General features: G+C 41.7%; 1 protein-coding gene across 8 annotated transcripts in view; it reads right to left on the bottom strand.

The window, feature by feature from the left end:
* TERT (telomerase reverse transcriptase) overlaps window positions 1-21,570 on the bottom strand; it is a 505,909-nt gene that overhangs the window by 264,028 nt on the left and 220,311 nt on the right. For all 8 annotated transcript variants that reach the window (XM_075586351.1, XM_075586357.1, XM_075586358.1 and 5 more), the window contains exon 4: window positions 4,322-4,508. In XM_075586351.1, coding sequence (XP_075442466.1) covers window positions 4,322-4,508 — 187 coding nt within the window. The remainder of the gene's footprint in view (window positions 1-4,321; window positions 4,509-21,570) is intronic.

Genomic DNA, 21,570 nt, shown 5'->3' with positions numbered 1-21,570 from the left:
TACTTGCAATGTATTGGCTTTGTATTTGCTATATATTTTGTGGGCAAGACAAGGATGTTGCTGGCGACGGAGACTTCTTAGTGATGAGGTCAGTAGTACTTTATTTATTTGAATATGTTAGTTAATGTTTTTAATAATGGGCAATTAATCTATTATCCATATCTGGATAATAGTTATTTTGCACATTATTGTACTGTAGGTGTTGGGGGAGGGGTGTATGTATTGAATGGATAGGCCAGGTTTATTTTTTTTACATTCAGGGTTTGTTCCGTGGTTCTGAGTGGGACCTCTGGAGACCACCTGCGGGTCTCCTCGGGTATCTCACGGGTATCAGGCTGGTGGTTCCACGGGTGACACATGCGGGGATGAAGCGGTGGCCTCACATCTGTGGGGGCACCGCGGACCCGTAGTCTGCGGGGATGAAGCGGTGGCCTCACATCTGTGGGGGCACCGCCGACCATAGGTGCGGGGATGAAGCGGTGGTCCCACTTCTGTGGGGGCACCGCGGACCCATAGTGAGCACTCGTGAGTTCCCCAGAAACCCGTGGGAACCACCCGAGGCCCCGCAGACACCTTTGGGTCTGACCCGGGGCTCCCAGACATCTTTGGGCCTACCGTGGGGACCCAATTGTGGCCCACGGTGACCCAAGGAGACCACCTGGGGGCCATGGTGCTGGCGGGACCCACCAGCAGGCCTCCAGAACCTGTTTGAAATGGGCTGCTGGTACGCTGTAGGTCTGTCAGGTGCCCCGCCAGCCATCGGGGACTCGCGTGGGGCTGCGTTATGAACCCTGTTTGTAAAAGAATAAATCTTGTATTTGTGGGGGGGCACAGGGTGTGGGGTAATGTATTTAATAAATATAATGATGTTTATTGTGGGTCACTGTATTGTTTTTATTGTGGGTACTGGGGGTGGGGGGGGGTTCCCCAACGGTATGTGGGTAGGCCTCCCTTGTGGGTAGTGGGTGAGGGTGGTTAGGCCTCACGGGGTGGGGGGTTACTGTGGGAGGGTATGTAGGCATCCCGAGTGGTGGGTGAGGGTGGGTTAACCCCTTAATTACTGTAGCGGTTAATAACCGCTATGGTGATTAAGGGGTTAGGGGACATTACTTTGGATGTCTTAATTTTTGTGTCTGTTTTGCAGCAGCGGAGGGACCATGGGCAGGATGGGGGGGTGAGCTGGGGGCAACGGTATGTGGGTAGGCCTCCCTTGTGGGTAGTGGGTGAGGGTGGTTAGGCCTCACGGGGTGGGCCATTGGCAGTGAGGCGCTGCATTATATGCACATCGGGATCCCCCTCCCCACATTTACATAAACTGCACTCACAGGAACACAGGCAGGGAGATTTAACAAACAAATTAGGGGGAGGGGGCCTTACACAGATTACAGTCAAGGAGGTGGGGTTATAACCAAAAGGGAACAGTTATGTTAAAAATATGTATTTATTGTTGTTTATGTATTTTAAATACACAGGGGGTGTACTGTATGTTGTTTATTGCAATGTTTATTGGGGGAAAATGTCCCCAATAAACATGCTATTCTGCCTTAACCCTTCATTGTCTTAGCGGCTATCAGCTATGGTAATGAAGCAGCATTTCTGTATTTTAATAATATTGTGCAGGAGCAGGGGGTCCCCTGAGCTTTGATTTGTTGCTCAGGGAACCCCCTGCTCACTGTACAATATTATTAAAAATACATTCATGCCTATAGTATCATTGCTGTGCATATACAGTATGTGTATGTTAGGGGTTATAGGGGTTGTTGTTATATATATATATATATTTATATTCATGTATTTATTTATTTATTTAGATTTATTTATTTATTGTGGGGCTGCTGTGTGTGAATTTTTTTTATTGTGGGAAGCGGGGGTGGGTGAAGGGGGTATTAGCCCCAACGGTGGTTGTTTAGGGCTTGCGGGGGGTAGCGGGAGGGGTTAACCCCTTCATGACCGTAGCAGTATTAACTGCTACGGTCGTGAAGGGGTTAAGTGCACCCGCAACCCCCCGCAAGTCCTAAACTCACACCAAGGGCCAAATACCCCCTTCACCCATCCCCGCTACCCAAAATAAAGCGGGCACGGTGGGTTAACCCCTTCATTGCCTTAGCGGCTATCCGCTATGGTAATGAAGCAGCATTTCTGTATTTTAATAATATTGTGCAGGAGCAGGGGGTCCCCTGAGCTTTTATTTGTGGCTCAGGGAACCCCCTGCTCACTGTACAATATTATTAAAAATACATTCATGCTGCTTCGTTACCATAGCACATAGCCGCAAAGGTAAGGAACAAGTGTTTATTGATATGGGTGTTTTATTCATACTGTAGATGTGCAGAGGGTCTCCGGAGCGGAACCGCATTGGTTTCAGGTCCGGGGATCCCCTGCTTCCCGAGATACAAGCCCCTTTATGGGGTGCCGGTATCCCTCTGCTTTGTTTACATTCCGCGGTCACGTGATCGGGACCTTTAAATGCAGAGGGATACCGGCACCCCATAAAGGGGCCTGTATCTCGGGAAGCAGAGGGTTCCCCGGACCTGAAACCAATGCGGTTCAGCTCCGGAGACCCCCTGCACATCTACACTATGAATAAAAATGTATTTTAAATAATTTTTAATGTGCCGATGTTTGCGCAGAGAGAGCAGCGGATCTCTCTCTGCTGCAAACACATCTCGCCAGGGGACGGCTTCTCGGCTTCAAAGACAACAGCTCGCAAACGCCCCCATGAGTTTTTACACGGCATTGCAGTATTGCAGACAGCGGGAATAAAATGCTTAAATCACAGCCGCGAAAATAACGCAATTCACCCCGGGCGAAAATGACACAAAACCGCACATAACCGGGATAATCTGAAATTCGCGGAGCTAGCCGAGTTAGAATAAAGTGTGTCGCCACTGTATAGTCTAGGAATAGGAATTCGCTCTCCTCTAATTTAAACGGATACCGGAGAAGACATCCCTGAGGGTAGTGAACTCGGGTCCTTCCTTCTCCTATCCGGCAGTTCTTCCTCACTGCCACCAGGACTGTTGATCCTGGCTGCATGAATATGCAGACAGCTCACTACAGATCACAATCACCTACAGCTGTCATCCAAGCCCACCAGGCAGGCCTTTATAAACCTCCCCTTCTTGGTCCTCCTTGCTTGTTTATTCTGGTGTTCCCTGGTAGACTAGCTCGCTGCCTTGCTGCACGTCTGCTGACTATTGATACCTAACTTCTGCTTATCTCTCGACCACACCTCTCGCTGCCTGCCCCGGGCTTTTGCCTGTGACCCCAACTACAAGTACTGTCGCATGCCTCCGACCTCTGGCTGTGACCCCGACATTAGCTTGGAGAAACAGCACCCTAAATCCCAATTAATAAAAAAATAAGAATACACTGACCGATCAGAAATGTATTGAGCCCACGCACAGCAACCTAACCCAATTTGCACATACAGCAGCGGCAGCTCTTATTCGAGCAAATGCCGCTGGCTGTATGAGGCTGGGAAGCGGGTAGCCGCGGCGCGTGGCGGCGCACTGTGACGTCACAGTCACATGCGCGCCCGGCTTCCCCGGCTTCCCCGGCTTCCCCAGGCTTCCCCGACACCCCTGGACATCAAATTAAGGTAAGCGGGGGTACGGGGAAGCAGAGGGGCAGAGCAGAAGGGGTACAGGGGTCCGGAAGGGTGTGCAAATTGCGCGCGATGAGGAGGGGGGGTGAGTGGGGGAACGCGGCGGCGCGCGTGCATTACTGGCGGCAGCTGGGGCAGATCCCGGCATGCCGCCGGTATTTGTTGCAATAAGATATGTCGGTACTGTAAAATGGTGCTTAATCAGAGGGAGTTGTGGTTTTCGTCGCTTCGGACTACATAAAATGTCCCTCTTCATGTGCAGGGAATTTAATTTATACATTAGTATCCTAGATGTAGATAAAGTCAGGAATTTATATCAAAGATAATCATATTGGATCTTTGAATTAATGACAAGACGTCCTTTGGGTTTAAATATTGTGAATGGATTGTAAAACTTTTCTTACAAGACTTCTTACTTAGGATACCCTGCATGGGCTCAATTCATTTCTGATTGGTCTGTATGTACTTACAATATTTATTGCACTAGTGTGTTTCAGTATTCTTGGGCTATAGTGCTCTGTTTCTACAAAATTGTGATTTTTTTTAATCTTCTGTATGGTACAATGAACTTCTATTTCACAGAAACAGAAAAACAAAGCATTGCATACAAATTGGATAGAAAGAATAAAAGCGAGCATTTCAGTTTTTTATATTTTTATTGAATAGTTCTTGTATATGCAAATAAAAAAATAGCATTTATGAGAAAGGAAGTACCTTTTTTGCTTTGCTTTTTTTGCTTTGTTTTGCTCTCAGAGTATTGCACATTTTTGCAATAGGACGCAATCCATTTGTCTTTGGTATGAATCGGAGCCTGGATACCAGTGGAACATTTTTCTGTTGTTGCATATCTTCTATCTCCTCCGAGGATATTAAACGTACCTTTATGTTGGCCAAGTATTTCCTAAAAAAAATGTAAACAAATACATTTGACTGATTAACATACTACGTTTCAGCACAGTCAGGTGAAAGAGGGTTGAAGACTTGTCTGAGACATGCAAATGTACCACAAGTGGTATTTTTTATTTACTGTTCTGACTCAAGCTCACTGTGGCAAGTGAGTAGAGGCAGGCAGTTTAGCTCACTCCCCGTAGATGCACACAGAGTTCTTCTTACTTCTGTACTTTTACTGGGCAGTGGCAAAAGTAAGGGAGAAGTCAATTGCAAAGGCTTTACCAAAATGACAGACAAGTTATGACTATCCACAATGGCTGCTGGATCTAAAAGAAAGCATGCTAGCCTGGACAAACAGGAAATTCAGTCAGACTGTGCCAACTAGTAGGGAGGCAGGTAAAGAGTGAAAGGGCTCAGAGCACTGCTGGTTGAAATCAGGCTGAAGGCAACGTGCAATAGAAAAAAACTTTTATTGCGGCATGAGAGCCAGATAAAAAAGACTTAGATATCCTCTGACGCGTTTCGTCTTACGACTTTATCAAAGAGTGATATGTGGCAGCTAGGTCTGACCTTAAATAGCTTGAAAAACCTTACATTTGAGTAAAAAGTCCTTCTCTAATTATAAAAATAGTCCCTACAGCTGATAGAGAGACGTCATTAAGCTCTCAACTAACACAAACCTCTTAACCCTTACACTGCTGTAGATAGAAGATGGAATCAAGGGTAATTATGTTAGAAATATATATAATTAAAATTTGGACTAGGTAAATAGAAGAGATGTATTACAAGCAGATTAAGCCTTGCAGCAATAATGTTACAAGCCAAAAGATGACATAATGGCTAAGAAAGATGATCCAGCTGCCACAAAAACTGACGCATGGAGAACGCATATATTTACAAAGATCCAAAATAAAAGTAAAATACACATAATGAACAAATTGCATGACTCAACTGAGGCATACTTAATAAACCTATGAAAAAACCTATAAACAAAATGATGTAATATATGCAATATAGAATGGATTAAGCACATACATTATATCTGATGGATATAGACACCTATGAAACAAAAATAAGTAAAATATGATAAAACATATGGATATTACATTAATACTAAAAAAAGAAGAAAAAGAAAAAACCACCTAACAAGTGATAAGACACTAAATAAACTTAGTTACTAAAAAATGCAAACAATCAAACTATCTATCATATATATATGAACAATACAAGTAAAAACATAGTGAGCTAAATCCCAAATCTATTAAAAACAAGAAATATATAATAGGAATATGAACTATATTATATCATAATGCAGAAGATTTATACATTGCTATGAAAAAAGAGGGATAAATATATGCAACCATAGAAATGACTAATGCTATATTGCATATCATAAATGCTATACGATATTATACTTTTATTTGTATGCGTCAATAGCAAATTGGACAGAAAATTCTAAACTCACTAGGTAAGAAAGGCTTCATGTTGTTACGAATAGTCGCATAACATTATTAAGAATAGTAACAATGATGCAGTGAGCATAACGGGAATAAAGTCACCTAACAGTATACACTTAGACAAAAAATGTTAATATATACATTATCTGTTTATTTATATATTTGTTTGTATAGATAGGGAACTCAGGAAGGCAGGAACAGCTCAATTAACTGAGAAAAGCAGGTGGGTTTCAAATGCAACAGACTAGAGACTTGAAGCTAAGGGAAAGTTACATGTGTTGCAATCTGGAGTGCTGGAAGCCTCAGAACAGGGAAAATATGCAATCTGGTTCCAGAACATTTACCCTAAAACATAAAAGAAACATACAGACTGGTTTTCTCATGCATGGAGTATCGAAACATTTACTAACATGCTAAAACAAGGATCCCACATGCCTTGTAATTAAAAGGTACATACAGCTCAACCCCGTTATAGCGCGATCCGCTATAACGCGGATCTGTTTATAACGTGGTTTGAGCGTGGACCCCGAATTTTTTTGCACGCACACTGCATACATTCACAGCACACTGCATACACTCACAGCACACTGCACACACTCACTGCACACTGCACACACTCACAGCACACTGCACACACACACACACACACACACTGACACACTGACACACACACACACAGTCTCACACAGTCAAATACACACAAACACACACACACACACACACACAGAGACAAACTGTCTCTTTAAGGGAGCTTGCTCTCGCAAGACGGAAGCCGAAGCAGGAAGCAGAGACAGGGAGAAGAGCTGCCAGATGTCGGGTAAGTGCTGTGTGCTGTTGCCGCTGACTAAACCGGGTCAGAGAACACTGGGAGAGTTCTCTGCTTTCCCCCTCCGGCGGACACAGTACCACCGCAAAAAAAAAACAATTAAAAAATTTTTTCCGCGACCCCGTTTATAACGCGGTGGTCGCAGGTGGCCCCCGAGGACCGCGCTATTACGGGGTTAAGCTGTATTGTGTGAAAAGGGAAGAACGAGGTGGAGGTACATTCAAAGACTTAGAAAGAAAGCTTTTGGATTAACACACTTAAATGTTGCTCCCTGGCTTTAACGTAGATATAGATATGGCTGCTTTTATTTATTACTCCTGTTTCCATACATAAAAAAAGGTATTCAACAGTAGCCCAAATAATATAAATTAAATTTACAATCAATTTCTGCAAAAACTGTGCAATACAAAGTGATATTTAAAACACTAAAGTTTCATCAAATAATATTGTGACGGTAGGGGGTAGCCGGTCTGAATAATAAAGGTTATCAGAAACAAAAAAGGTGTACCGGGCGCGTCTGTGCAACAAAGTGAGAAATGTGCAAAATCAACATAAAGTGCATAATCACCAAAAATACAATGTGATAGTGACAATCTACCAAAATAAATGTGAATATAATTAGTGTAATAAACAACCGCCACCAAATCATGACAAATAAAGTTGCTTATACAACACGTGTAATGAAAACAATCTGCTCAACATCCTTTGTCTGGACCGTTCGCTAGTCCAAAGTAGTGACATTTCTTCTTCCTGGTAAGGGGAGCGCTGATGATTCTCGTGGTATAATATGTGGAAAGATCAAATAACAAAATATTGTGCAGCCAATAGACAATGGACCCTATCTAATATAGACAATAGGTCTCACTCACAAATTAATAGAAGAATACAAGCAGAACAGAGATTCTTCTCTCTCTGAAAGGAGCTCTTCTAAATGCATATAGAAATAAGCGCACTCACATGTTGTGCAAGGGTTACATTCATGGGAGAGAATAATGATATTGCAGGGAGATCTTGCCAGCTGCCCGGTTCGCACGCCTCCGCGTGCATCACTTCCGGTGACGTCTCACTTCAGGGCGAAGTACCTGTACGATCTCTCCGGTTGCTCTCGCTTTGCCAGTACTCTCTGTTAGCGTTCTGATGTCTCCAAGGATCTGCCAATCGATTCAACGCGGTTCACAGTTGCTTCTTCAGGAATCGTATAGGCTTGTTGAATACACTACCTATTTATAGCAACCATCTAATTGAAAAAACAATCCTCAGCTAGTTCTCAAAATTATCAATAGCACTAAACTTAACATAAAGTGGTGAGTAATCATATTTATACAGGCTAAGGGGTATAGTATATACCATAATCAACATATCAATATAACATTGCATAAACTTTATTAAAAAATCTAATACTCATGAATAACATCCTATTAAATCCTACATAACTAAAAATTAGCTAGAATGAAAATGTGGATAAAACTACTAATTGGATACTCTTGCATAAATCCCACATATTATTGCTAGCATACAACCTATATAAAAAAATACATTCTAATAAAAGAGGCGATGGATGAGGTAGAACTATAAGGAGGAGGATAAAGAAAAAATGTATTAAACACTATAAATTAACATAAATATATGCAAAAATCTAAAACTATATACTATAAAGAGAAACCTCGCTCTAACCCCTTGATGGTAGACGCGTGCTGCCTAGGGAGAGTAGCAATATGAGCATAGAGGTGTACCTAGGGGGGCACACAAAGATCCCTGATATAGGCGCACTGCAGACCTTTATAAAATAAAGTGGTCAGGGGTGGAAAATGTATATAAAATATTTTATTAATAAATAATGAAATGTACATAAAAACAATGTGTGTGGTTTATTTAAAATAGGCGTCTAGAAGCTTGTGTCACTCAGTGTCAGACATGTATTGCATCAATGTTCAGTTGAGGATAATGCTTCAACCGTGATTGCAAAAACAGGTTCGTACAGTATGGTCAAATGTAACACCAAAATGAAAAATATGCCTGATATGTTTATTGAATCTTTATGCTCCCTGATGGATCTACATCTAGTAGAAATGCTGAATACAAAGGACACAGTGAATTGATCGGTGGTGTAGTCAGGCAGATCGACTGCCTATTGCTGGTACTGTACAAGTTTACATGTGATCAGTGCAGCAAAATAATTACTATCTCATGAAGTGAGTGAACACATTAAGCTTCCGGAAGAAGTCGCAGTAAGCGACAAAACATGCTGCATGTCGAGTCTTAGCTGATACTTCAGTTAATATCTATTAGCTTAAACTTGTTCACTCACCAATATCGATTAGCTTAATGTGTTCACTCACTTCATGAGATAGTCTCAGACCGTTGCTGAGACTTTTTAACTCTTATATGCTAACGTGTGGTTCTCTGAGCTGGATACTCTAGAGATCGTTTGAGGGATCACTGTATCCTATATACGCAGCAGACATGCTTTACTAACACCACAGTATACTACACTACTGAGTAACGTGCATTCATTGTGCTCTCCTAAAAACAACTGTTTTTTCACTCGTGTCTCCACCACGAAGCAGGCATTAAAAACTATGCCCATTACATAGTATTTTCACCCTAAATGCACACTCAGTCTCACGATCCTACTTTTAAGATTGTGCATGAAGGACACTTGAATACACAAGACATATAATTATGATACATGTCTATGTAATTATTTGATAATCCGTTATATGTTGTGACATAGTCCAAAGATGTTAGGCAGCTTTCTGCCCCATTTTAGAGCAGAAAGTGCAGGAATAGTTAAAAATGATCCATTCCACAGCTTCCCATTAACTCAGGCAGCTGGATGGAAAATCCAGACCACAGATTACAATGGCTCTAGTTCTCCCTCACCTGCTCTTCTAATCAAATGCACAGGTATTTAGAGCAGAGAGGTTTTGCATTTCACTCTCTCTCCTTAGAGCCTGGAGGCTGGGGGTATCGCGGCTCCCCTGTTTCCAGTGTCGGGGTTGACGGCCCCTCCACGTATCACAGTACCAGAGGATTTGCCTGGACACCACAGACAGATAAGACAAAACAAATGGTTACTGCTGTTGCTAAAAGACTGTGCTGTATCTTGTGACCCTAAATGAGAGAGCATTGTTTTAAGCTGGGGAACCAGTTTAGTTGGCCAGCAGCTGTTAGAGAGACTGATTCTGATGTGTAGTTAGATCCCTGAAAGGGATAGGATTTTGCTTATATGATTTTGGTTTTATTTCTTGAAATAACAGTGTGGGAAAGATTGTAACACTGAAATATGTGAACTGCTGAATGCAAGTATCTGAGTACCTCTAACCTTCACATGTTAAAGCTGCAGTACCTTACTTGGATGAAAATAAAGCAGGCAGAAGCCTGAGTTAAGCAGCATAATACTTTGCATGATCCTGTTTGTTATATAATTAACCCTAGAAGACTGTGTCGGGAAGAACCCAGACAGACGTCAGCACTACAAAAGAGGGGCGTTTGTCACAATGTATAATTGTCATAAGACTTACCTGATTGAATCTAGGAGGGTAATAAAATCCCCCCACGAGGCTCCACCCAATGCAACTACTGTACGGAGCATGCGCAGTGAATATTCGACCGCATTGTTCACATATTTGCCTAACAGTGTCCAATACAGGCGACTGACCAGTCCCACTATAGGCCATCGATAATATCTTGCTGGTTTACTAACTGTACATCCACTTGGGAGCAATTAAACTCATCACGCAGTATCTGCACTTTGGTGTCAATTTAATTCTCACGAACCTCACTAAGGATCGTTTGAAAAGAACTTAAGCATACCGAATACACTTATAACCGGTATCCTATGTGATTGTTTTGATAAAACACCATTTTCTAACAACAGGCAGCTGACTTACCGTTTTTTGCATCATAGAGGGTATTACCCCCGTCAGCAAGCTTCATCCACGGTGCACGGTGTGCGGAGTACTGCTGCGGCCGAGTTTATTCGAGCAATTGCCCGTTCTCGGCCGCAGCAGTAGCCTGGCGCGCGCCAGAGGGTGACGGGCGCGCGCCGAAGCAGCGGAAGAGCGCCCTCCGATCGGGGCGCTCTCCCTCCCGCTGCCGGGTCCGCCGGGTCCCCCGGAACCCCCTGCCGCCGTCCCCCACATCGCGGGAAACCAGGGCTCCCTCGGGGAGCCCTGGACGCGCGTGCAGGGGGCGCACGCTCCCGATGACGCGTGACCGCGCGGCACGCCGAGGGGCGGCCACTAGCAAGCCGGGAAATCTCCCGGCTTGCGGATCTGGCCGCAGTGCAATAAACTGTGTCGCCAGTGTATGCGTAGTAATTATTTTGCTGCACTGATCACATGTAAACTTGTACAGTACCAGCAATAGGCAGCCGATCTGCCTGACCATAAGCGGTGGAAACTACACCACCGATCAATACATATTCATTGTGTCTTTTGTATTCAGCATTTCTACTAGATGTAGATCCATCAGGGAGCATACAGATTCAATAAACATATCAGGCATATTTTTCATTTTGGTGTTACATTTGACCATACGAACCTGTTTTTGCAATCACGGTTGAAACATTATCCTCAACTGAACATTGATGCAATACATGTCTGACACTGAGTGACACAAGCTTCTAGACGTCTATTTTAAATAAACCACACACATTGTTTTTATGTACATTTCATTATTTATTAATAAAACATTTTATATACATTTTCCACCCCTGACCACATTATTTTATAAAGGTCTACAGTGCGCCTATATCAGGGATCTTTGTGTGCCCCCTAGGTACACCTCTATGCTCAAAATCTAAAACTATCTTTAAAAATTTGTTTAGCAGAACAAAAACAGAATATATACTGATTGAAAATTTCATGAAACTATGGGTCCTTTATGCATCATACAAATAAAACCTCTATAAATAGAACTAAAATATCAGAGGGGGATCGACCCCAAAAAATGGAGAGGGGGAATGATATCAAGTCACAATGCTAACCTCACTTATGGTGTTAAAATATAATATTAAATATAAGTACAGTCAATTAAATTAAAAAAGCACCAATGTCAATATCGACATTAAGCCCTTTGGGTACAAAGTCTGCATCTTGTGTATCCAAAATCTATTTCCCCCCCTCCAATGGATCGGTATATGTTCGATCCCTTTAAAATTAAAAAATGTTGGATCGGAATTATGAAACAGTTTAAAACGTTTGGAGACATTGTAAGTAATTACCCCTTTCCTTATATTCCCCAAGTGCTCAAGGATTCTAACTCGTAGGGGTCTTGTTGTGCGTCCAATATATTGGAGCCTGCATGGACATTCAAGGACATAAATAACGTATTCACTTTTACAGTTAATGTATCCTTCAATATTAAATGATTCTCCTGTACTCCTAGATATGAATCCTAATTTGTCTTTATCTTTTTGTTCACAGGCTTTGCACATAATGCAACCATAAAATCTCTTTGGTTTCCCAAGCCATGTAATATTACAGCCGCGGCCCCTTTTATTCTCCAACATCTCCGAATTTTTTCGGGTTTTTTCTGAATGCCACGCACTTCACTGCACTTCACCACGTTCATGCCGCATTCTGACTGCATTTATACCGCATTCATGTTGCATTCACACCCGCGGTTGATGTGCGGTTGATGTGTTTATTAATAATGGTTCGGATTTAATTGGTTGCAATTCTTCGTGTATCCGCCAGATGGCAGATATTCATGAATTGTAATGTGCATGCGCTTCAGTAATGTGTCGACTTGCAGGTGTTTAAAAAAATACCACAGTGGTCCATTGTAAATTCGCCTTGGGACTGAAGGAAGAAGTTACAATAATGCATCAATTTAGGCTTTTCATATTAAAAAAAGACAAGCACAGTTTCTGGTCTGGTTATTGTCCTGAGAGTCCCGCCATGAGTGCACAACTGCAGTCCGTGTTCCAAAAACCCGACAGAACGTACGCTTATTTAATATGGGCCGCGATTAATGCAACAGATGATAAGATGGCAACAGTTGTTCAAATTTATCAGTATTTTATCGAAAACTATGACTTTTACAAATTTTCACCAGATGCTCATGTGTGGAAGCATGCAATAAGGAAAAAGTTATGTAGCGATCCATGTTTTTTTCGTATTGATCCCGATGTTATTGGAAAGTATTGGTGTGTTTCACCGGGTTTTTCCCGTATCTATGATCATGGTGACTGCAAAAGGCGAAAGGTCGTGTTAAAACCAACTAAGAAACGTCAGTCGCTGGCAAGCAATGCAACAGCTTCCAATAACGGTCTGACCGTCAGTGAAAACCTGGTGACCGGCAATCCTTGCTGTCTGTCCCCGCCCGGATACCTGCAGCCTGAGCCGGATTTCGCGTACAGATTCGAGCAAGCTTGCATGTACCTAAGCGATTTCCAGCCTCATCAGCTGACTACAGGTGTAGTAGTCCCGCTGTCACCTGTCAACAACGTGTATGATCAAGAATTCTGGACTGGCAGTGGCTCGGCGCCAGCTGATTGGGAAAGTCTATGGTGAGTAATGTTGCCGTATTTTATTCTGTTTTTTTTATTTTGAAAATATCAATATCAATGCGATTCAAAAGTCAAGCGATTCTCCTGTAAGCAATATCATTGGCTGAACAGCTTCAACAGTAGATACTGCACAATTGGAGAAAAGCTAGGCGCATGCGCATTGGAACCTTCTTGAAACGCATATGCGTGTCATCACATCGACGGTAGGTGCATGCGCATGTGAACAGGAGACGCCGCCCGAGAAAATTATTCGTGGGACCAACTGTGGGAACTTCTTTAGGGGACTGACTGACCATTACAGTAAAAATGTTACTTTTTTTTTGTTCCTCAGAAAAGAAAACTTTGTCATCTCATGCGGAAAACGGCAAATGGAGGGATTTCGATGGATAATATCGCTTTGTGTTACAATGCCTGCACATTGCTGAATCTGAGTAAAAAGAAAACAAGTACCGGAGTCTACAGTTTAGTGGCCGTTGTTATTGATTAGGGTAGAATACCTGAAACAGTATGCTGTTGTTTTCAGACCATATACAATACTTTTTTTTTTTATATATACTGCATAATAAACCCGAAAAAATAAAAAGTATGCATTTATTCTACATGTATTCCAATACATATGTGTATTATATACCCGTATCGAATGTATTGTAGTAATACTCTTGTGATGTACAGTACTGAGCATGCCTACAGTATACAGTACAGTATGCCTGGACAAAACTGTACAGTATGTTCTAGAAACACAGTATTTTGTTACAGTATAAAAGGAAACAATGGAACAATTTAAACAAATCAACATTTTCTTTTATTGGTGGAGTAAGTACAAAAACATTTATTTACAAATACAATGTAAAAACATTTTAAGTGTACAGCAATTCAAAACATCAACAGGCATATGGTTTACTGCTAGTGAAAACATTTAAGTACAGAAAGTCAAAACATTTACAGTAGGATGGTGTACAGTACAGTCAGTCAGGCCTGCACAACTCCAGTCCTCGAGGGCCGCAAACAGCCCCGGTTTTAAGGATAACATTGAAAACCAGGCCTGTTTGCGGCCCTCGGGGACTGGAATTGTGCAGGTCTTGTGTACAGTAAGTAAAAACATTTCTTTATTAATACAAGTTAAAACACGCAATATCTCCTTTATTAAAGTACAGAAAGTCAAAACATGTACAGCACAACAGTATGGTGTTATTAAAAAAAATTCTTTATTCATAAAATTTAAAAAAACGCAACACCTCCTTTATTAAAGTACAGAAAGTCAAAACATTTACAAAAAATAAACAACAGTTGACAGTCACGCAAATGCGATCCCCACCAGATTGTCCTTCCAGGGCCGATGCCTTGTATGGCGCAAAATGCCATTAATGGAGTCTCGAACGATTTTCATTAAAGGATCTGAAATTGAAAAATAGCTCTGCAATTCCTCCACAATAGTCCTTCTTAAATTTTCAGGAAGCGCCCTTTTTTCGCGATTTCCTTCGTAGTTTACATTGTAGACCCACCCGCAGTACACCAAGTAGGACACGTGGTGCTTAAAAATTAACATGGCATACTTCTGGGGTAAACCAGCACTCATCACCCTATACTTCTCCCTGAGTGCCGGTGGCAGCTCGCGCAGGATGATGTCGGGCACCGTATCAATGCAAGCGTATGTAGGTTGGGTTCTGGAAGCGTGTGTTCTTCTGGGAGCGGGTGTGCTTGTGGCGGCGGGCGAGTGTAGGTTGTCTGGGAGGAAGCTTTCCTCCTGTCTTGGTCGCCGTGTTGTGTCCTGGCGTGGTCTTGACGGGGTTGTCATGTTATCCTCCTCCTCAACGGCATACATGTACACCAATTCTTCTGGTGGAGGGGGTGCGCTTGGTGTTGGAAGGTGGTCGAAGGTCCCATTCATCACATCCATGCCCCCCTCCTGCTCCGGTATCGGGGATACAGGGGCATGAACACCGAGCAAATTATGTATCCCCGCTATGTCAGTCTCTATCTTCTCCATCCGTTGATCCATCTTCTGCATCCGTTGATCCATATTTAGCATGGTCTCTAAAAGCAGATCTATCTTTACCAGCACAGTAGAGTTCCCGGGGATATCCACACTTAACCCATTCAGCATGCGGTCCAAAGAGCTGGTTCTTGTGCATGGCGTGCTGTGGACATCTGGGTGGATGGGTGCTACGGAGGATGATATGGGGGTTCCCTGGAGAGAAGCGGCAGCGTCGTCGAAGAGGGATGGAGAAAGCGACCTGTGGATTTCCGGGCGAAAAGCGGCAGAGTCGTCGAAGAAGGATGGAGAAAGTGACCCGTGGATTTCAGGGGCACGAGCGGCAGCGTCGTCGAAGAGCAGTGGAGAAGATGGGCTGTACGTTTCCGGGAGAGCGGCGGCAGCGTCGTGGACGAGTAGTGGAGAAGATGGGCTGTGGATTTCCGGGAGAGCAGCGGCAGAGTCGTCGAAGCATAAACGAGGAAGTGGCCTGCGGGTTCGATGGGTTGGCTGCCATTTGTTTTGCATTGAGTGTACATCACCGAATTTCTTCTTTACATAATAAGGCTTACGTGTATTAAAACCCTTAGCCTTTGGGGTCAGCAGAAGGTTTTCTTTATTGGCCTTAGCCTGTCGCTTTGGCCTTGGCTTGGAAACGGCTGCCGCCTTTCGCTTTTTCTGTGTGATAGGCACGGCAGAGGTGAGTGACTACTTGCGTCCGTAGAATCGGGGTTGATCCATGGAAGCAGATGGCACAATGCAGTATCTGGACAAGGGCAAGTTCAGATAAAGATCATCGAGTGGTGGGCTATGCAAAGTGTGTAAGCTTTTATGCATGGCGACGAGGGTACAGGTGTTGAAAGTGGGTGTACTCCAATGTGAGTCATTAACGTATAAATACACCATCCATTTTGTGGATTCACTGCACATTGAATACACAGACTAAACATCGAATATACATTCTTGTGTTTGTATTTCTTTCTACTCGCAGCAATGCCTGTTAAAAAGATTTCAAAGGATCTCAGCATGAGAATTAAGGAGATGTACACGAGCGGACACCGAATTGCAGATATCCAATGCTGGTTAGCTGCTTCTGGCCTTGTTGTGCCATAAACCACCGTGTGCTATCATGCACACGGAAAAAACAAACAATACACGAGGACACCAACGGTAACTAACGCGTAAGTATATTTATATAACTTTATAATACAGTATATCTATTATTGTTTATATTGCTGCATATTAATAGAACTATATATTGTGTAGATCTATCTAATTTTATAGTTATTTCGGTATATTTATATAACTACAGTATATCTATTGTTTATATTGCTGCATATTAATAGAACTATAAATTGTTTAGACCTATCTAATTTTATAGTTATTTGGGTATATTTATATAATTACAGTATATCTATTGTTAATATTGCTGCATATTAATAGAACTATATATTGTGTAGATCTATCTAATTTTATACTATTTTTACTGCAAATGATGTGCTGTACTTGTGGCCTACTGCACTGTAACTTACCGGATTGTTGTTTTTCTGTACATTGTAGAGAGACAACTCTTCTGGTCGACAAAATAAGTGAAGAGAATGATGAGAAAAATGCATTAAGGGTCAAATACACTCTGCAGCAAAATCACAATCTTACTGTATCCGAGACCAGCATAAAGATGATGAGACGCAGAATTGGATGGAAATATGGACGTGTGAGGTTAGTACTGGACAGTACAGGAGGTTAAAGTGTTGTTTAAGAAACTGTTCGGTACCTATAAAATTATTCCTTGTCATTACAGAGCGTACCCTATGATAGGGGACATTAACAAGATCAAGAGAGTGGTCCAGGCCCAGGCATGGATCGACAGTGGAGAAACTTTCCAGGATTGCATCTTCACTGACGAGTCTACTGTATCGCTGGAGAGATTTGCCACCTTTGCATTCCACAAAAAAGGTCGCATATCTATGAAGCTGCGTCCAAAACACCCAGTGAAGATGCATGTGTGGGGTGCCATCTCTAGGCGTGGACCAGGATGCATCGTCATCTTTGAAGGTACAGTAAAATGTATGTCACACGCTTTTGCCTTATGCACTTACTGTACTAGTGTGCAGTTTTTTGAGCACTTTTCTTTTCTTGTTATAGGAATCATGAATAAAGCTTTCTTCCAAGAGAAAATTGTGCCGGAGATTGAGGAATACATCACACGTGAGTTCCCGGATGGTCACCGTATCTACCAGGACAACGATCCGAAGCACAACGCGTCAGCAGCGCATATCCTTGAGTGCAGTATCAACTGGGTAAAGACGCCAGCGGAGTAAGTGCGGTAACCGTGTCACATTTTTTCCCACTGTTTTTACTGTGTACTGTATCTCTTAAACTAATTGTCCGTTTTTTCCAATGACAGATCGCCAGACTTCAATCCTATCGAAATGGTCTGGCATCAGCTGAAGGACCATATCCGAAAAGTCGTGAAACCCTCCAAAAAGGATGAGTTGGTGCAAGCCATACTGAGTTTTTGGAACGATGTACTCACCGTGGAACGATGCAATAAATATATTGACCATATTGCGACTGTGTTGCCCATTGTGATCGCGCGTAATGGGCAAGCATCAGGAAGGTAGGATGGTATAGTACTGTACTGTAGTATTGTAAGTACAGTATGATACAGGTAAGTATGGCACAGATTTTTTTTTCCCTGAGAGAGCAGCACCAGCCAACTGGTAACAAAGTATTTAACAGTAGTCACAGTATACAGTAGTTCCAGTATAGACTAGTTTGATAGTACTAACTGCATACTGTTGTCCAATATGGAGTAGCTATACAGTACACAATGCCATAATACAGTATGCACCTAACTGCTCAATTATTTTCTTTCCAGAGAGAGCAGCACCAGCCATCTGGTTACAAAGTATTTAACAGTAGTCACAGTATACAGTAGTTCCAGTATAGACTAGTTTTACAGTATTATACAGCACACAATGCCATAATACAGTATGCACATAACTGCACTAATTTTTTGTTTTCTTGTCTTTTCAGAAAAAAAGGATGGACTGGGGGAGAAGGGGGTATTGTGTAAAGTTTGTGAACTGTTTGTACAGTTAAGTGTACAGTATCTAAACTGCAGTCATGATGCACACAAAACCTCTCCTCTCTCAATGAACTACTGTACTGTACACAGAATGAGGAAGAAGATAAAGATGGAAAAAATTATATTATTATATATATATTATTATATATTATTAATTAATATTATTATCAATGTGCATTATTCATGATTATCCACCGGCCCTCAATTTTCATCTGACAGAAGAACTGAATAAAGACTGCATTTTGTATTATTCATGATTATTTTTATATTTGTATTTTTTGTTCCTGATAAAATAAAATAAATATTTCTTTACATTCATAATAATCATAATCATTGACCCCCCCCCCCCCCCACACACACACACCTACACCAAAGAAAAAGAAAGACTGACAAAAAGTGGTAATTTACTGCATCAACAACATGAATCAGATAATGTTTTTTTTTAACTCTCAATTTCACAGTGCTGTGCAAATCAGATTTACATATCAAATTCGAGAAGGGATTATCAAAAGCGTTACCATAAACAAAGCCTCAAAGGGTTGGGGGGGTGGATGGGTGAGTCATGCGCAGTAATCATCAGCTAGCTACCTTCCCAAAGAGGATTACAGAGAGGTGACTCTAAGCCAACAATAGGAAAATTAGGCACGCATGCGCAGAGAGGCGATGCTCGGCTAGGGACGGACGATTAAAAACACAATGGCAACCTTTAGAAACGGAATGGCTCTGGAGAAGTGTCTGTCGATAAGAGGTTCAAATCCTTGAGCGAGCCTTGTGTGTGCATGGGGGAGGGGGGTACAGCGTACAGCTGCATGAAGGATTAGCTGTACTGCAGTTCAAAGAAATGGCATATTTTCAAAAGGCAGGTCATCATAATAATTTGATCCCTACACCCCCAAATACATAAAAAGCCCACAAATCAACCATGTGCAGTCAAACGCACAGTGTCGCAGTCAAAAGCTACAGCACAGATTGAATATCATAATATCAAGATGGTTTAGGCAGGCTTGTGGAGAAAATAAAAATAAAAAATGATGAGAAATTTTTTTTTTGGCCACTCACTCTTGAACTTCGCAAGCAAGCAGTGGTGAACTTACAGACGCATGCGCAGTAATCATCAGCTATCAAGCAGGAATGTGATTGAAACCAGAAAGACACACATTCAAAGGAATGGTGGGGGAGAGGTGTACTGTACTGTAGATAAGATAAGAAGTTGAAATACTGCAGTACAGTAAATTATCCTGTGTGTGTGCGGGGGCGAGCAAGGGGAGAGCGCTGTATATGCTGAAATGTGATACTGTTACAGTACTGTACACGCCTATGCGTTTCAACAATTTTCAAATGAGACATACAGTACAGCACTGCAAATGCATGTAACAATATGCAAATTTACAATTACTGCACGAGCACATGCAGACTGTGTACTGACATAGGTTGAACTTCTAAAGTATTAGACTTCGAAGACAACAGCTCGCGTACGCCCCCCTGAGTTTTTAGACGGTATTGCAGTATTGCAGACAGAGCTAAAAAAATGCTAATATTACGAGCGCTAAAATACCGCAATACACTCCGGATAAAAAAAATGCATCTGCCCTCGGTTATCAGAGTTGCGCCGCTACGGCGCACGAGGCTAAAGGCGCCCGCCACTGTAATGTCATTTTGTCTAGCAAAAGTGGTGGGAGCTATTCTGTTCTTATGGTTGGGTGCCTTACGAAAGATGACATGGGGTCTATCCGGTAAATGCTCTTTCAGGACCGCATCATTTTTTTTTAATATGCCAATGGCTATTCAAAATATTTTTTATTTTCTTAGCCTCTCTATTATATTGGGTCAGGAAAGACATGCTAAAATTCTTTCTGTTATTAAGGTCTGTATTCTTCTTCTTATCAATTATCAGATCTTTTCTTGGTACATTATCATTTTTTTCCAAGGCCTTTTCTATTGTAGAGGCACTATAGTTCCTATCTATGAATTTATCTAGCAGAACTTCAGACTGTTGACAAAATACATGTTCCTCTGTACAGTTCCTTTTCAATCGTCGAAGTTGTTCATAGGGGATATTGCGTATCCAATCAGGATTATGGCAACTATTAAAGAGAATAAATAAGAGAATAAAAAAGGGATGAAGAATACTATACTAAAGGTCAACACAAAAGCTGGGGGGTCAAAAAGGGGTTTGAAAGGAGAGATAACTTTCAAACATGGAGTCTTCATAAAGAAAGACCACACTGTGAATACGCTAGATAGGAAACGAGATGAAATGTCTAGAAAAGATGCACCACATATTGGTAAAATTGATAATCAATCAAACTCCAATACCAGGTACCAAAAACCTGTTAATAAGAGAGAGGTTACACCTCACATTAAGGACAGAGAGGTGAGGAAACCAAGAGAACAGAGACATGTTATTGATCAGGAACAGGCATCGACGAGTTTTTTTTAGAGGTGGGGAAGTCTTCAAGTTTTTGGGAAACCAGAAATCTGTTTGCACCATTAATAGATAGTGTCACTAGTCCCAAAAAAACAAAAATTAGAGGAAAAAGAGGAGGAGGAAGAGGAAAACTAAACATTTTAAGGAAGAGGCATAATAATAGTATTAAGAGCAGCAGTGTTTTTAACCTCAGCAAAGTTAGATTGGCAGAGGCAGAATATAATGTTATTCAAAAGGGCCTGACATTTGCACCTACCATTGGCCCCAATAATTTGAAACTTTTTATAGTTTTTATAGATGCAAATTTATTTTTGGGAAAATTAACTATTCAATTACATTTTTTAAACCAAGCACCATTAAAGAGAGATAACGGAGACTGATGGGAATTTACCACTAAATAGAATTAATTATGATTTTAAACACACTACACTTAAACCCAAGTCCACCTTATACCCAAGCCATGATAAGGGGCACTTAGAAGTTTTTCATCAAATGGTTTTAAATGATTTCAATAAACTTACAGAAGAACAAAGTAGATTTAAACAGAATTTAACGAAAAGGGAAAGGGAAGCTTTAGAAAAAATTGTCAATAAAGAGATTGTAATAAAACAAGCAGATAAGAGAGGGGGGTTGTTATTATGGACCGTTGTTTTTATGTAGATGAGGCTAACAGAATTTTAGGGGACACCAACACCTATGGGGTATTAGATCAAAACCCCACTAGCCTCTTTTTTACAGAGCTTTTAGTACCGTGAATAAAGGGAAAGACTTAGGAATTTTA

Source organism: Ascaphus truei, chromosome 2 (genome assembly GCF_040206685.1).
Source record: "Ascaphus truei isolate aAscTru1 chromosome 2, aAscTru1.hap1, whole genome shotgun sequence".
Lineage (NCBI taxonomy): Eukaryota > Metazoa > Chordata > Amphibia > Anura > Ascaphidae > Ascaphus > Ascaphus truei.
Note: the sequence above shows the minus strand (reverse complement) of the source record. Positions and strands in the feature narration are given on the sequence as shown.